The sequence below is a fragment of the Falco naumanni genome, chromosome 3, assembly GCF_017639655.2.
Source record: "Falco naumanni isolate bFalNau1 chromosome 3, bFalNau1.pat, whole genome shotgun sequence".
NCBI lineage: Eukaryota > Metazoa > Chordata > Aves > Falconiformes > Falconidae > Falco > Falco naumanni.
In genome coordinates this window covers 104,309,083-104,325,771 of record NC_054056.1, presented here as the reverse complement: position 1 = coordinate 104,325,771, position 16,689 = coordinate 104,309,083, and the positions used below count along the sequence as shown (strand labels likewise).

General features: G+C 44.6%; 1 protein-coding gene and 1 long non-coding RNA gene across 4 annotated transcripts; one reads left to right on the top strand and one right to left on the bottom strand.

Moving 5' to 3' along the window:
* Nucleotides 1–497: 497 nt before the first annotated feature.
* Nucleotides 498–8,607, bottom strand: RNF139 (ring finger protein 139). Of its 3 annotated transcripts, none has more exons than XM_040587540.1 (2): nucleotides 8,403–8,607; nucleotides 498–2,551 (listed from the first exon to the last, which is right to left on the bottom strand). In XM_040587540.1, the coding sequence occupies exons 1-2, from the start codon at nucleotides 8,500–8,502 to the stop codon at nucleotides 741–743; spliced, it is 1,911 nt and encodes a 636-aa protein (XP_040443474.1). In that variant the 5' UTR covers nucleotides 8,503–8,607; the 3' UTR covers nucleotides 498–740. The 3 variants fall into 3 exon arrangements, with proteins under 3 accessions (XP_040443474.1, XP_040443473.1, XP_040443475.1); XM_040587539.1 differs by lacking the exon at nucleotides 8,403–8,607 and adding an exon at nucleotides 7,576–7,925; XM_040587541.1 differs by lacking the exon at nucleotides 8,403–8,607 and adding an exon at nucleotides 6,213–7,078.
* Nucleotides 8,608–9,169: 562 nt separating this feature from the next.
* Nucleotides 9,170–14,787, top strand: LOC121085192. The gene is made up of 2 exons (XR_005826977.1): nucleotides 9,170–13,885; nucleotides 14,103–14,787. It is a non-coding gene; the product is annotated as an uncharacterized LOC121085192 (long non-coding RNA).
* The last annotated feature ends 1,902 nt before the right edge of the window (nucleotides 14,788–16,689 follow it).

Sequence of the window (16,689 nt, the reverse complement as noted above, 5' to 3'; positions counted from 1 at the left end):
TCAGTTTCCCTTTCATAAAGATTCAGGATCGATTTCCAGGATAGCCCAAGCTAGCCATTCTTGTTAATACCTGTATGCGTTACAAGGCTAACACCAGGCTGCCGAGTTCACATGTAGAGCACTTGAAGCTACTACTGGCAATTCAGAATGTTTAACACATCAATGGCATGCTTTACTACTTTACCAGAAAGCTTAGCAGTTTCATCTTTTGTTCCACATACGCAAATGCTATAACATTAAGTCTACCAACCTAAGTATTTATTTATTTTTTAAAAACACAACTCACTAGTTTTCAGCGATAAAGCTTTGCTAATACTGAATTTGTAAGTAAAGCTGCTTTGGCTCAGGCTTTTCATTTCTGATTTGACCTGCTGAACAGTCTGTTTTCACCAGTATTTTTCATTTGCATCCAGAACTCATTGATCGGGAATTACTGGTCTACAGTCTTTGGCACAGCATTATCACTACATCAATTAAAGAGTGTTTTTCCAACCATCTTAAAAACATGTGAAAACATTTTATTCCATGTACAATAATGTACATAATTTTAAGGTGGCCATTAAAGAGACCAGCAAAAATTAGAGGTATATTTACAGTAGCACACACCACAGTAAACAACCACCATTCACAGACTCAACATTGAGATACTGCTGTTGTGCTTAAGTACAATAACTACAAAGTGATACTTTTATTCTGTTGAAGTCAATCTCGAACAAATAACTCACGGCTTAAAGGACATCTTAATCACCAAGAGAGTTGGAGTCAACATTAAGAGTCTCGTTCAAGTGCTGTGCCACACAGTCACTGTCTTCCTCATCGCTGTCAGAACTGTCGTTATCTTCATTTAATTCATTTTCAGCATCAGCAGCTTCTTCTGCAGCTTGTACAGGATTTTCATTTGGTGCCACAAAGCCATTGTTGTTAGAGATACTGGTGTTTTCTTTGTCCTCAATATACACTTTCTGATGGCACATCGGGCAAGTGTCCTGAATGTACAGCCACTTCCGAAGACAAAGTGCATGAAAGTAATGGTTGCATGGAGTAATGCGAGCAGAGGTGGTGAACTCATGGTAGCAGATTGCACAGACATCATCTATTTCACGTAACCGACTTCCTTTTACTTCTGGAAGCGAGTTTATTTTCTTAACAGCAGTCCGGCGATTTATAAAAGTTTTCCAGCCATTCTTTGCTTGCAAATAGATGTTGAAGTACGCGTGCAGACACATCATGCACGCACGAATCTTGCTTCCCGATTCAAAGACCATTGTGTAAGCTCCATTTCCAAACATGATTACTCCAAATATAAACTCAATAATATTGCCAGTTGAACGAACATAATAGACATAATCATCAAGTTTTTCCCATAGCACATTATAGTAGCCATCAATCATAAACAATATATAAACAGTGATAGAAACTATTACTTTTAGGCAGAGCTCTACACAGAATGCTGTAACTGCAAAAAGCCAAGTATTTAGTGCATAGTGGTGCCAGAGGATGTAACTGAGCAGAACTGGAAGGATGAAAAGGCAAGCAGAAACAAACAGTACAGGGAAGTGTCTGCGAAACGACGACACGTGGGAGGCACTGAGAGACATCAGCACAGGGTCTGTCATTCCATGGATAAAATGCAGGACTGCGGTCAACAAAAGGCACATGTTTCGACTCAGGCGAACTAATCGTTCTTCTGGTTTCAGTCCACTTAAACCAGTCTGCAGGGCCAAGATGAAAAACAAGACGGGTGCTACAAAGCCAAGCCTTTTGTCGTCCTCATCGGTTGATCCGATGAAGGCCAAGATACCAAGTCCCAAATAATGCGCTATTGAGGAAATGACGGCACTCATGCCTAAGACAGTTAAAGTAGAGTCACACCCACTTATGATCAGACTGCAAATCAGTTCCCAACAGTTATCCCACGATATCAAGAAGAATTTTTCTTCTGTATTAGTTTCAGCCATCTTGACAACATACGTTAATACCACAGCTTGTGCTGTAAGTCTCGATAGCCAGAAGACGCGCAGTACAGCTGGAAATCGAATCCTTTTCCATGTATCTTCCATCAATAGCTGTAATCCATAAATGCGATACATGTGCCTCACCAGCAGATAAACATACCGCACCGAATAATAGAACCATTTAATTTTCGTAACTAAAATGGCTGTGGTATTTAGTGTCAGAACTAGGCCTGAAATAAAAACTAGTATCTGCCGGACGTTTAAAGGTAATTCAACAACCAAGCCAATTACAGGAATCAGTATATCCAGGATGATGAGTTGAGAGTATATGGACTGCACATTCAGCAGTGTAACATATCCAATTCCGAAGGTAAGCTGAAGGATGGAAAGGGCCATCCATAGCGAAGGTCCTTTATGAGGGAAGATCTGAATTCCAAACGCAGCTGTGTAGTAGGCACTGTAGAAGTTTATGTGCAAAGAAGCATAGTAATTCACCAACACTGAAGTTGCAGCCAGCAGAAATGCTGAGGCGATCATATAAAACTTGAAAAGTGCTCGCTGTTGTAAGACCAGAACAACACTGGACACAAAGACACCTGAAAACAGATGGAAATGGTTTAGTTCCCAGCAGAAACTCAACAACAGATTTTAACCCTTAGCTTTGGAGCTACATTTATTTAATGTCTCGCTTTCCAATTAGTCACTCTTAACTTTGCATTACCAATGGTGCACTTTTCAGAGAACAGGTAAGGACGACTTAATCTCTGCATCGAATACATCTGTGCACCGTAGCCGAGATGCAAAGCCAATGCAAGCATTAAGTCACAATTTCTATTAAGTTCACCTGCAGTTTCAGACTACAGCAGTGACAACTCTAAGCCTTTCAGCCTTAGTCTGGAAATCTTAAGGACTGACAAGTTGTAAAAGCAAAAAAGAATTACCAAATACACCTTTACAGGCAAAGTTAGTAAGGTCTAAATGAGCAAAATTTATTAAGTCCTCTAATTCACTTGAGCAAGGATGTCCAAGCTGGAGTACTACAGATAACAGTCATCAAAACAGTTTAGCTAAACCCTTTAATGGGAAAATAGTGAAAAATTACTGTAGTTGACTACTAAAAACAGGGAGGGTGGCACTCTTCTTCCAATTCCCTCCAGTTTGCTTTCATTTCTGATAAGGCATCCTGAAACAAGCCTCTTTGGAGAAGACCTTCTGCAATATAAAGCTTTTGTACACAAATCCAAACCTGCACCAATTGCCTCTCCAATGCCAGTGCAAACTTGCATCTTGTTAGAAGTCAGATTTAATCTTGACAATCCTATTCTCTAACCTTTCCCTCATACTGACCACGACTGGAAAAGTCTGCACCTTCCTGTAAGAAATGCTATCACAGCATCAATAGTACTTTGGTATACATTTATGTCCTTGCAGTAAACTCCTTCTGTAGTGATGCTTACAAATTTCATAACTATGTACTACATAGGTAAGGGCTGTGCCCTAACAGGTGTTAAATTAAATAGCACTTCCCACTAGATTCACTTCCTTAAACATTTTTTTTTTCAGGAAACACACTGCCTTTGTTTTGGGGCTTCTCAATCAGCTTCCAGTCTACCTAACTCCTTTCTCATCCAAACCAGTGTAGAGATACTTCGATCTCTACAACTTACATTTGATTGAAAGTTGCTTTCAATCTCAGTACTACAATTAATGACATCACAAGTAATCCTCTTTCTACTGGAGGACAGCATCAGTCTTTTCTGACGACTGTATTTCAGATTGTTCTAAATCCTCCATAATCAAGTGTTTAAAAAAATATTTTCAGCTGTGGTATCCTGATCATGGGAATAAAAAAAAAAAAACTTTGCTAAAAACCAGCATTTGATTCCACCAGTATTGTTGCCAGCTGCTTGTATTACAAAAAAACCCAAACCAACCCCCCCACCCAGCCTGGAGGACTGAAAAGGAAGGGGGAGGGTCAACATGAATCAACAGCACAAGGCAGACTACAAAAAAAAAAGGTTATAAATGCATCTTAACAGTACTTTTTGCAAGCAGCATTGGCCGATATAAAAACATTATCTTTAACTAATCATTAACCTAGTAACCTTGTCAAGCGGACTGAGGAAAAGCCTCAACCAGTTTTCAGGAAGTGCCTTGTATCATAGCTCAGTTCTTCCATGAAAAGCTGAATATTTGTTACGTACAGCACTTATTTGTAAAAATCAGCTTGACAGTTTCATTGCCTTTTCATGCGTACCACCATAAACACCTCTGGGAAAGCTAATGCTGCTGACAAGTTTGTACCCTTTGTCTTTTCTCAGAAGTCACAGAAAAGGCTCGCATGCGTGTGACAAGCTCATTATTTACATAATTCTGCTCACTGGAGCCAGACGAGATGCATTTTGCACTAAGCAGGCTGCCCTGAAACACGCCTGCTAACAAAAGCTATTTTTCTGCCTTGCAGCTGCAGTAACAGGACTGTATTTAGATACTATAGGTCATCTTAAAACACTGGCATTTCACACGCAGGACACATCCCTAAAAACAGCACTACAGAGAGTCAATAGAGAAGCTAGACTTACTGGTTCCTCTAAAGAAGGACTAACAAAAGGTAAAGTATTTCTCTGTCAACACTTGTGTGGAAAAGTCAGGACCCCTCACAGGAACCTCCAAAGGCCACAGGAGGTAACTCAGATCTCGGAAGGGGAGGTGAGCTGAGCACTCCTCTCCCCCATTTGTATTTTTGTCACTCAGTCCATCTTGCCACAGCAGACTTAGCTCTGCCCTGCAAGGTGTTCACCAAACAGTAAATCTTTTCCCATTTTTCCTGTTGATAGGAAATGCTGCAGTTTGTCCTTTGATTTGTCTCTCATGTTTCTGTAGATACTGCTGCTCATCTTTACTGTTCCTACTTAGGCCATCCTATCACCAGCTGTCTCCGATACAGCCTCCAAACACAGCATTTAATCACAAGCATTTACTTTTAAAAGTTAATTTCCTGCATTACAATGAATCCCTCCCTCTCATTTCTTCTTTTACCTCCTGCAATTTGTCAGTTTCTTTATAATCGCACACTACCTAGGATCTGACTTGCAGTCAGTTGCAGGGTTCGGCTATCTTCAGTCAAGTATTTTAATCATACGGAACTGGCAAATTACTTTTTCCCTAGCCCCAGCCATTCTACTTGCTTCCACATCTTTCTACAGACTACAGTATTTATAGTAACCCTCTCAAAAACCAGTGTCCTGGCTCAGGAGGGACTGCTGTCTGAAGTTTCACACTCCTGGGGGTGGTGGTTCTGCTGGCATCGACACACTTGAAAAAAACACGCAGCTATGAACGGCAAACACTGTTGGAGACGATGCAAGGCTAATCAAAAAGATTAAAGACAAATTGCACTCCAGTTGCAGAATTTGGTTCTGTGCCGCGTACAGCTATGTACTTGTGTAGAAAATAAGCGATGGAAGAATCAGACCAAGTAGTACTGCAGTAAAACTTCTTTAAAAAAATCATACAGAACTATTAATATTCTTGAAGAACTGTACTTCTAATACATTTCAGAACTGTTCTACATCACCCCCAAAAGCTATCCATCTCCCCAAAACTACAATCCTTGTATCCAGAATACAAGTTCTGTGTTTATCCTATGCTAAATAGTATTGTGCTACAGAAAAAATTTGGATCAGTCTGTCAAAGCCTGAAAACGGTAACTAAAAAGGCAACCTCCCCACTATTTAAATACAGTACGATCCAAAGTAAGTATTTTGCTTTATCCTAACAGCAGCAGAAATCCAGCCCTGTAATCCTTGAATTCATACAAGGAAAAAATAGATGCAAAAGCACTCTGTTGTCTGAACCACATGGAAGGTCTCTGACATTAAGTAGTTACATTTTTATTTTTCTTGTAATTTTGGAAAGCCAAAAACCACAGACCACTTGCCTCAAAGTACAAGATAAATCTCTTGGCATAAACTGTTCCCAACGCTCTTTTGCGGGAGGCAGGGATTACCCTCTGGTTCCCCAAACTCTTCCAGAAAAGCGATCATATAAATGCAATCCTGCAAAGTGCCTTAATCTGTTAATCCCAGTATCACACACTTAAAAGTTATCATTGATTAACACATGCACCATTTTCACATTACGTGGGATTAATTTCATGGCACTTCCTACAGCGTCTGTATCAGATGAGGAAGGACTCCTAAAATTAAGTTGGTGAGGCACTGCAATGTCTTTTTTTTTTTTTTTTACTGGAATTACCAGTGAGAAGTGCCCTTAGCAATTCCAGAAGCATGGAACAAAGGGTCAAGAAAACGGGAAGTAGGGAGGAAGACCCCATCCTCCCCATCCCCATCCCCGAGCTGTCGGTACCAGCTGCAGGGCCAGGCAGAGGAGGCAGGCAGGACCTTCTCACAGGAGCGGCGACTCCCCCAGGCACCCTTTAAGAAAGGAGGCACAGCAGAAATAATAAAACACCTACTTTGTTTTGTTTACTTTCTCCCTTCGCTCTCCTCTCAGCTACTGCCTTGCTATAGTTTATCCTTTGTTTTTACCCTCCGCTCCTCAATTTCCGCGGTGCGTCACCACTACGCTTCTGTGTACCTTCCCTTCTAACCTCTCGTCTCAGCTTCTCACCCCAACAACCCTACCACTTATTTCCTTCCCTGCCCCCTTTTTTTTTCCACTATGAACATCAAACAAAACACAAAATCAACATGTTGCAGGCCTGCAAAACAACTCTTGCTGTACTTTGGATTCTCCTTTCCTTCCTGCCTCAGGATTCCCAGCGCCAAGATGCGATACACGACGCAGCATCGCCAGTACAGCGCTTTGCAGAGCGGGGCTCCAACCTGGCCTAGGCTATGTTAGGAACACAAGACAACACTGGAAATCCCATCACCTAGTCACACCAGCGATTTTCAACCTTCATCCCAAGCAAGAAAAAAATAAATTAAAAACGCTTAAAACCAACCACCGGCAAGTTTCAAGAGGCTTATTTTCGGGAACCGAATTCCCGGCATTTCTGAACTGCTGTCCCTAAAATAAGGATTTAACGGCGTGTTGCAGGAAGAATCACTCTATGCAAAGGGCTTTAAGTAAGAATAAAGCAAGCAGCTGCAGGCAGGGCGCCACACGGTTCCCGCCGCGGCGGGGCCCGCAGCCCCGGCCCCCGCGCACATGGCGCGCAGCACCGGCCCGTCCGCCGCCACGCCCGGGCCCCGCGCCCCCCCCCCCCCAGGGCCTCACCGCCGCGGGGGGCCCCGCCGGGGCCTGGGGGCATGAGGGCGGAGCGAGGAAGCGGGCACCGAGCGGGGCAGGCGGGGGGGACACGGGACGGTCATGTACCCCCAGCGGCCGCGCAGGGACTCGGGGAGGCGGCGGGAAGGGGCCGGGGGAAACAGGCCGCGGCAGCAGGGCGGCGGGGGGGCTGAGGGGCCGGGGGAGAGGAGCGGCCACCCCGCCCCGCCTGCGAGCAAGGTCAGCGAGGGCAGGCGGCAGCGAGGAGCGGCCCGGGCCCCGGCCCCGGCCCGGGGGGGGTGCCGGCCCCCCGCAGCGCCCGGCCGGCGAGGGAGGCCGGGGCTGCGCGGCGGGGCCCCGTCCCGCGGCGGGGGGAAGCTCTCACCCAGCAGCCGCAGCAGCACGCCCAGGAGCGCGGCGCACAGGGAGCCCCCCGGCAGGGGGGACGAGTTGAAGATGGCGTCGATGAGGAACAGGCTGGGTACCCGCAGCGCGACCTCCAGCCCGGCCCGCAGCCGCGGGCCCAGCCGCAGCCACGGGAGCTGCGGAGGGCCCGGGGCCGCCATCCCCTGCGAGGGGGGCAGGCAGCCCGCCTCTCAAAGAGCGGAGGGGAGGGGGAGCGGGTGTGAGGGGGAGGAGGGGAAGGCGGCCGGCAAGCTCGCTACCGCCCCGCGCCCGCCGCCCGTCCGAGCCGCGCTCCCCGCCGCGCCGCCGCCGCCTCCATGTTGCTCTGCGCTCCCTCGGCAGCGCCGGCCGCAGCCGGGCCGCGGGGGCGGGGCCGGGCCGCGCGGGCGTCGCATGCGCGGCCCCGCCCGCCGGCTCCCACGCGGGAGGGGGGCGGGCGGGCAGGCAGGCGCGAGCGACCGCGCCCCCCCTCCCCTCAACCCCTCGCGCCCAACGGCCGCGGGCTGGGAGGCGGGAACGGGCGCCGCGCGCGCTCCCTCAGGCGGCGGGGGCTCGCTGCGCGCCGGGCCCGGCCCCGGGGAGCCCGGCCGCTGCCAGTGCCCCTGAGCATCTACTGCGCCCTGTGAGCGAGCCGAGCTTCGGAGGCGACAGCTGAGGCGAGGGCGGCGGCGGGGCCGGTTTCCCTGCGGGCGGCGCGGCCCGGCGCGGCCCTGCCCCGCCCCGGAGGAAGGTACGCGGCGCGTAGGAGCGGGCTGTGGGAGCGGCAGGCGGCTCGGGTGGTGGTCCCGAGCCGGCACGGGAGCTCACCCTGCCCCGCTTTGCTCCTGCGAGGCTTTGTCGTTCCCCTCTGGCAAGCCTGCGGTAGCGAAGCGGAAAAAAAGAAAAAAAAAAAAAAAAAAACCTCCATCTGCTACTACACCAAAGATAAGCGTGGATTCGTTCCTCGTATCCCTACAAACACCACCACGAACAACCCTTTTCTAATTACAGGAAAGCGTACGCGCTTTGTGGGCCCCCCTTCCCCACCCGCCCGCCGGCGCGGTGCCGTGCCGGTCCGGCCGAGCTGGGCGCGGCGGAGGACGAGCCCCCCCCGCGCCGCCAGCCGCCTCCTGCTCTCCCAGTCGGAACCTGCCCCCCACGCCGGCGCTGTCACCGCCTGGCTGCGTGCGGGTGGCGGGAGCGCTAAGGTGATCGTTTCCTGGCTGTTGAGTACTTCACCATAAAGAACTAACGAGCTTTTAATTAGGGGAGGGTTATGCAGAATTTCCTGTTCCTTCGTGTGTGATGCAAAAGCACCTTACTCGATGCATAACCATAGACCGGGATCGTATGGAAAAAAGGCGTTTTCCTTTGAAATCCTGTTTACTTCCTCGTGCATCTTCACAGAAACCACACGTACTGGGACTATTGGAAACGTCAAGGTGACTTAATTAAAAAATAAAATAAAATTTAAATACGACTGTGTAATCGTTGTTAGTCCGTCTGAACTGGGGGCATTTCCCACCCCATTGCTTGTGCAAATTAAAAGCAGGTTTCAGGCCACGGCTGAAATCTGCTTGTGTGCGCGTTGGCATCTGCCACACTGCGATTTCCTGCCGGTGTCAGCCCTCCAGCTTCACCTGCCGTCGCTCAGCCTTTTCATGAGCCTGACTAGTTCATGACTTAAGCCCTTGGAAGGCTTTCTATTATTTTCAAAGGATGTTGGATCAGACAAAACCAGTATTGTGTAGGAACTTTCCTAAGCAATACCCTGCACTAACAAAGCCAGAAATGTTGCCAGATTGCTAAAGGATTGTGTTACAAAATCCATGGACATGGACAAAGTGCATGTTTTAATCACATGCTGAAAGGCATAACTCTGACCTAGTAAGTATCTCCACACCAAATAATAGAGGTTAGGGTTTAAAATGTGAAAAGTGTTTATTTTACTTACGTTGGAAGATGGCTGAATCACAGTGATTCAAATTTGCCTGGGTAATTTTACTTCTCAACTATGTATAAAGCTGCTGAATATAAATAAAAGTATTTGATTTAAAATGAATGGCAATGTAAATCAAGCAGATCCAGGTACTTGCTAATTCTCAATAATCCACATGAAAATATTTATTTATAAGAGGTGTAGTTTCAAGAAATAACTTAAAACACCACTTATGGAAATGGAATTCCCTGCCCTCTCCAAGCCCTTCAAACTTCATTTAATATCCTCATCAGTAAAGAGGATCATCAGGATCAGAGGCAATGCTGTAGTACATATTTATATTGCTTTAAGGATGTGGATTAACTGGAATCCATTAAATAGATTTTCAGGTTTAAATGTGGGCATTTACAGGCATATTTTACAGCTGTTATTCAGGCATGTAAGTACAGTCATGGATATCTGCAAATTACTTTGTGCATAAACAGTTCCGGGTGTCAAACATTCCAGAAATCCTAGTGTTAGTAAAGCTTATCAGATCAAATTAATGCATTTTTTACGCATGTTCAGAAAACCTGTTGCAGTGTTTGAGACTCCTACTTTTAAGTTCAATTAAAAAAAAAATATTTAAACTTTATTATCATCCATACAATATGTAGGAAGATGACACCTACTGGATATTTTTAATTTTGCAATTTGCACTGCATAGTTTAAAATGTGGAATAATAAACCAAATTCGACTTTGTTCCATGAGTATATCGCTACTGAATTCACTTGTTATATATACCAATTCAGGAAATTGGTATATATTAATTGTAGGGTTAAATGCAGTCTCAACGTCTTTGTAAATGTGGGGGTCAAATCCTGTTCCAAGTATATTCATGTTATTACTCCTATAAAAAAAAAAAAGTTTTCTTAGTTGGGGACTTCTGCAATTTCTTGTGTATAAACTGACATACAAATTAAGCATAAAGAGCCTTTATCTGTCCATCTAGATTAATTGTTAAGGACAAATAGTCTTGAACTCCAAGGTGAAGGTGGTTCCATGCATTATTGTGGCTGTGTGTACCTGACTTGATAAAATGTGTCAAATGTCAAGCCTACACCCCACAGCAAGGCAGCACAAAGCCGGGGGAGCTGTTTCATAATAAATAAGAACTTAACACTTGAAAATGCTTTCCAAATAATGGAATACACCTCCTCTATCACGCTATGAGTCAGGAAGTCACAGATCAGTTTACTTTGATAACAACTATAGGTCACTGGAATTCTTTGATGTCTTACAGAGCCATGCAGCAGAAGGTTGGGGTTTTAGTTTCAGTCATGTAAAAATGATTTGGTTTTTTGACAGCTCAGAGTGGTCAAATTTCATATATTTTTTCAAAAGCTATTAATATTTTTCAACTTGAGATTTTTTAGAACAAGAGGAACTACTTTAATACAAATTATCAAGTGCAGCTTCTGATGGTTTCTTTCAACAACAACTAAGTAGCATGCACTGAAATAACTGGACATAACACAATGGTAGAACACACACAGAATGGTAGAACCACGTATTTTCTATACCAGTCTGCCAAGGCCATGTTTAGGGTCCGTGCCCATACATGATGGCCACGTCTAAAACTGCTCTTTGGCAAAACAACCCTTGAGTTTGTAAAACTACTCCTTTTGCATAAGTGCTGTCATGAGCCCTTCAAGCCAAAGGCTTTATTGGATTAATGCCAGTGCTTGTTACAGATACCATAAAATCACATGATCTTGCAAAAATCACATTTTTATAAGTAAAAAAAATTAAAATGCAGGGAGGGTTTTCGAGTACAGTTTTTTTTCTGATGACAAGATCCTGAAAAGCTTTAAATACACACAATGCATTTACCTTGAAATATAACATAAATTTTGTAAGAATGAAAACAGTTGGCTTGCTAAGAAAAACAGTACACACTGTGCACGTCAAAAATTCATTTCAGTTTGCAATGAATGTAGCAATCCATTAACTATTTCCAAATTTCATTTCTCCTCCCCAGATAACTTCTGCTGTGAATTACCCAATACCATTTTGCATTCCTTACATAAGGGTAAAGCTCTGTACAGTACATCTTTCATTTTGTTATAACAGCTTTTTCATTGCGATCAGTAAGGACATCTATATTGTGGACTGAAACAAAAACCAAGAGACATGAAAGGGCCCTAAAGTGGCTTTTCTTCTCCTAAGACGATATTCTAGCATAAAAGAGACCGATCTGCATTTTTTGAAAAGCCAGATATCAATGTTTCATTAACGGAGGCTTTGGTGGCTTTGGCATGTGGGTGGCACCCAGCTGTGCCTGGGTGAAGCTGCTCATTCTGTCGTGCGGAGGACAGCTTGTGTCATCAGTCCTGCCTGCCTGCACGCAGGGGCCGGGGCTTTGGCAGTCTGCATGCTGCTAATGAGAACAAATTGCTAGCTAATGCAGATAGGTGCACAGGCTTTCCTATGGCTAGCTTTTGTTCTGCAGCTCAATATAGACAGACTTTCATCTGTGGCACTGCCAGTGTGGTATTTACAAAATATTTAAAGACTCACGTATTACTGCTTAAAGTTCAATGGAAACTGTTTACATTCATGTGACGATTATTAATGTTATCATTAAAGACACTGGTAGTCTTCATCCAAGAATATTTATATCTGTTTCTTCTTCTGAAGAGAAAAAGAGCAAATTAAGATAACATTTGAAAAGCTAAGGTAAAACCTGTAAATATTGTTACTGACATAGGGACCTTTTCAATATATTAAGATTTTCCCTGTAAAAATTAATGTGTTTAAGATTAGTTATTGTATTACGTTTGGGTTTTATTCCTTCTCTACAGCTACATGCCATGGGCTTAGATAGCATTTCTTAAAAGAAGCTAAGAAAGCAGAAAGAAATTTACTCATAGTAAACATTTGACAAAATGAATGATGATAATCTGTTGTGTGGAAGACTGATTCTGATTTCACATCTGTGTGAAGTGACAGTGTCCACAACATGAGCACTCATTCTGTTTCCCTCGACAGAGGATACTGGTTTTATGCTTGTTATTTGAAGAGAATGCTCACTGGGGAAGTTCAAAAAGGGTTTTCTGTCTTGACAAAGCAAGGCACACATCAGAGAGGCAAAACACAGCGATGAGTCTTGGGTCATCTCTGACAGGAGACAAGACTTACATACAAGTGCATCATCTGCATGAGGCAAATCTCTTAGTTCTATAATTTCCCCCATATTCCTTTAATGACAAACTTTCTCATTCTCTTTAAAGTAAAAAGATGATTGCAAAGAAATGTGTTAGGCCTTGCTGTTTATGGCTTTACAATTTTCTATAGAACAGCAGAGAAAGAGCCTTCGGGGTTTGCCTTCTGTAAAAAAAGGGTGGTAAGAGAGGGAATTATACTAACAGTTGCTCACAGGCATGTTTCTCTCCTATGCTAACTATGACTAGGATACTTAGCAAGGAGACAAGAAAAGGGATCATGGAGTGTGTCTGAGGCCTGCAGCGCCCTTCCTGGTGTCTCTCTGGCTACAGGACAGATGGACCATCTGTGAGGATGGCAGACATGGGCACCACCATTGGGTTGCCAGCCACAGCTCTGCTGGGAAGCTCCTGCCCAAGGCACCATGCTCAGGGCAGCACTCACTTCTGGCTCTCTTGGCTCTGCTTTTCCTCCACACTGGGGCCTTTGGGAAATGCACCACTTCAGATTGCTGCTCCCTGATCCTTCACCTACACTGGTTTTGTTGTTGTTGTTTCATTTTCCAAGCACCACACTGAGAAATGTCTGTCTTTCACAAGTCACTGTTGCAGTACAAACAAACTAGTAGGCTGCAACAAGGCTTTACCATCAGTCAGATTCTACTGTCTGTGCTGTACCTCCTTCCTCCAGAGGTCAGACCATACCCCTTCTCCACCCAACCCCCTCTCCCACAATCCTCAGGGCTATTTAACCACTTAGCGGTACAGCTGCATGTCTTCCATGTCCATCAACCCACTGCCTCTGAGGCCAGGCCACAGCTGCATACCATCAATGCCAATCAACCCACTGCTTTCATTCCTCTACAATTCCCCCCCCCCCTTTTTTTTTTTAACCAGAAAGGCTGTGTCTATCATCTATTGTAGGGCCCTTGGCAGGATATGTGGAAAGGCTGTTTAGGTTGAGTTAAGAAGGCACAAAGCTACGTCTGATTCAGCCTCTGCATCAGAGTCACCCAGATATTCTGACTCCCCTCTCAAGAGTTCTGTGGAACAGCCGGTATCTGATGTCCTCTTGTCAATTCTAGGATCTAAAACAGGCTTAACACTCCTAGCGGGAAGCCACCGCGGCCCTGCATCTGTGGAGACACAAGCATACCCTCATCCCCAGGTAATTAAATCCCACAGGCCTGTCCATTTTTCCGTTTGTAGATCTCTCATTAAAACCTTCGCTCAGATAGTAGGATCTTCCTGCAAAGACAAGAAATGTGAGATAATCACAGGACATTCTTTTCCAGCCGGCACAGTCAAATAATTCAATGTATACACAGCTTTCCATAGACGAGCATGCGGAGTCTCAGAACCCCTTCCCCTTTTTTGTTTTTCAGGAAGTAGTTTTAAAGTATGATGAACATGTTCCACAATGGCTTGGCCAGTCAGGGAATGCGGGATGCCAGTAACATGTTCTACCCCTCAAGAGGCAAGAACTTGGCCATGCGTGCAGATGAATATATGCTGGTCCGCTGTCTGTCTTGAGATGCTTAGGAACCCCCAGAGCAGCCCAAGCCTGTCGAAGATGTGAAATGGCATCCAGAGCCTTCTCCCCAGTATGGGCCAATGCCCATAGAACTTTTGAGAAGGTATCAATGGAGACATAAACATACTGTGAACAACCAAAAAAAAGACATGTGTGATATCCATTTGCTACAGATCCAAGGACTGATAGCCACGTGAATTGACCCCTCGTGGAAACGTTAGTCCAGGACCCAATCGCTGACACTCTGGACAAGCGGCAATGATGGATTTTGCATCTGCAAAAGATATTTTAAATTGATGAACCAATGCCCGAGCCCCCTGGTGAAAAAAATCATGAGACATGAGGGCCTGTCATATCAGATCCAGCACTGGAGGAGTCCAAGCAGGAGATGCAAAAGCATCAGCACGGGCATTTCCTTCACAGATGAATCCTGGCAATCCAGTGTGACTGCGGACATGCAGGATGTAATATCTATTGTGTGCATTGACTCACTACTACCCATAATGTTTTAAATAAAAATAGTCATTCTGAATTTACTTCCTTAAGCAATGCACGGTCAATGAGTCGCACAACATCTGCAACATAAGCAGAGTCTGTAACAATGTTTACAGCACATGAGAAAATGATTTAAAGGCAACAACGACAGCACTAAGTTCAACCAATTGAGGTGATCCCTGTGTCAAGTGTATCAATTCTTGCCATTGCTTCCCATCATATCAAGTGACCACTGCCTTTCCCGATTTCCCAGAACCATCTGTAAAGACCGTAGGGCCTTGCACTGGGCTGTCTGCTGCCAGCGGCTTTTGAAGTATTTGTATGTCCGAATAAGTTTGTAATAATTTAGGACTGGGAAGATGATAGGATATTTGTCCCTTGAATCTTTCCAGAGCCAACTGAAATGGTAAACTGTTTGCCAAACACCAGCTTACATAATCACGTTCAATGGGAATTATCAAGTAATTGGGATCTTGGCCCATGGGCTGAACGCACCGTGTACATCCTTCGTTGATGATTTTTGATACTAGTTCAATCTGAGTGCTTACTGTCTTCCGTGGTTGTACAGATAAAAATAACCACTCTAAAATATGTATCGGATCTTGCCAGCACTCATTCCATTGGCCCAACAATCCCATGGGATGATAGTTAGTAATGACAATATATAAACTTATCAGAGTTTCTAAGTCTACATGGTGTACCCTTTTTTGTTGCAGACCATTGGCCACCCTCTCTAGGGCTAAGCTGGCTTCCTTAGTGATCGGGGAGACGTTAAATCAGTGTCACCCTTCAATACATCAAAGAGTGGTTTCAATTGTTCTGTTGTAAGGCCCAAGTATGGCCTTACCCAATTTGTGGTCCCTAATAATTTTTGCAAATCAGTTAGGGTTCTGACATTTACTCGGAGCTGGATAGACTGTAGCTCAAGCATTTGATCTGGCGCTTTAACTCCCAAGTATTTCCACAGGGCTTGTTGAATCTTTTCTGGTGCTATACATAGCCCAAAGGTGGCCAATGACAGCTGCGAAACTGGATACACTTGCTGAAGTTCAGCCTTATTTGCAGCTGATACGAGAATATCATCCATATAATGATAACAATACATTTGTGGAAATTGTTCCTGTACAGGTGACAATGCCTTTGCTACATACCATCGACATATAGTAGGACTGTTTTTCATACCCTGCGGCAACACCGCCCATTGGTATCGCTTACAAGGAGTCATATTGTTTCTGCTAGGTATTGAAAAAGCAAATTTACATTTATCAGCTTCACGTAAAGGAATACTGAAAAAAACAATCTTTTAAATCAATTACAAAAATGTCCCAGTTTCATGGGATCATCATCAGGGAAGGCATGCCTGATTGCAGGGCTCCCATTCCCTCCATTACATAGTTTACTTTCCTTAAATCTTGTAACAAACACCATTTACCTGGATTTTAATACTAGTTTCTGTACTATAGCTGTTCTTGGCTATTGCTTCTTGTGAGCTCAGTATCTGTTTGTTCAAAGAAAAATGTGTCTTTGCTAAAGATGGGATGCTGGAAAATCCTAACAGCCAGTGCAGGTCATTTTTTTTCAAATGGCAGACAATGGTTCAGAAACGGTGTGCCTGCTTGAGAGGGAGAAATAAAAATTATGGTGATGTTTTCTGTGGAGCATATGGAAGAGCAAACGGTACCATCACAGCAGTTTCTCTGACCTCAGCTATGCTTTGTGTTATACAGCTGTAAATGGAGCAAATAAAATGCCGATCCAGTGTTAGTTTTTAACCTCATTAATGAAGATTTTCCCTTTGAAACCACAAATTTAATAGCAGATGTACATACAGAACTTTGCTCTATATGTTGTTTTTTTCAGCTAACAAAAGTAATTACATGTTACAGTCAACTATTTTTCCCCTTACGAGGTGATGCATGGCTGCATGCGGGGAGCTGTACAGC

Excerpts from the sequence above, each read along its gene's own strand:
- RNF139 (XM_040587539.1), bottom strand. The coding sequence starts at position 7,756 with ATGGCGGCCCCGGGCCCTCCGCAGCTCCCGTGGCTGCGGCTGGGCCCG. Across the intron at positions 2,552-7,575 it reads CGTGCTGCTGCGGCTGCTGG|GTGTCTTTGTGTCCAGTGTT; the intron begins GTGAGAGCTTCC and ends ATCTGTTTTCAG.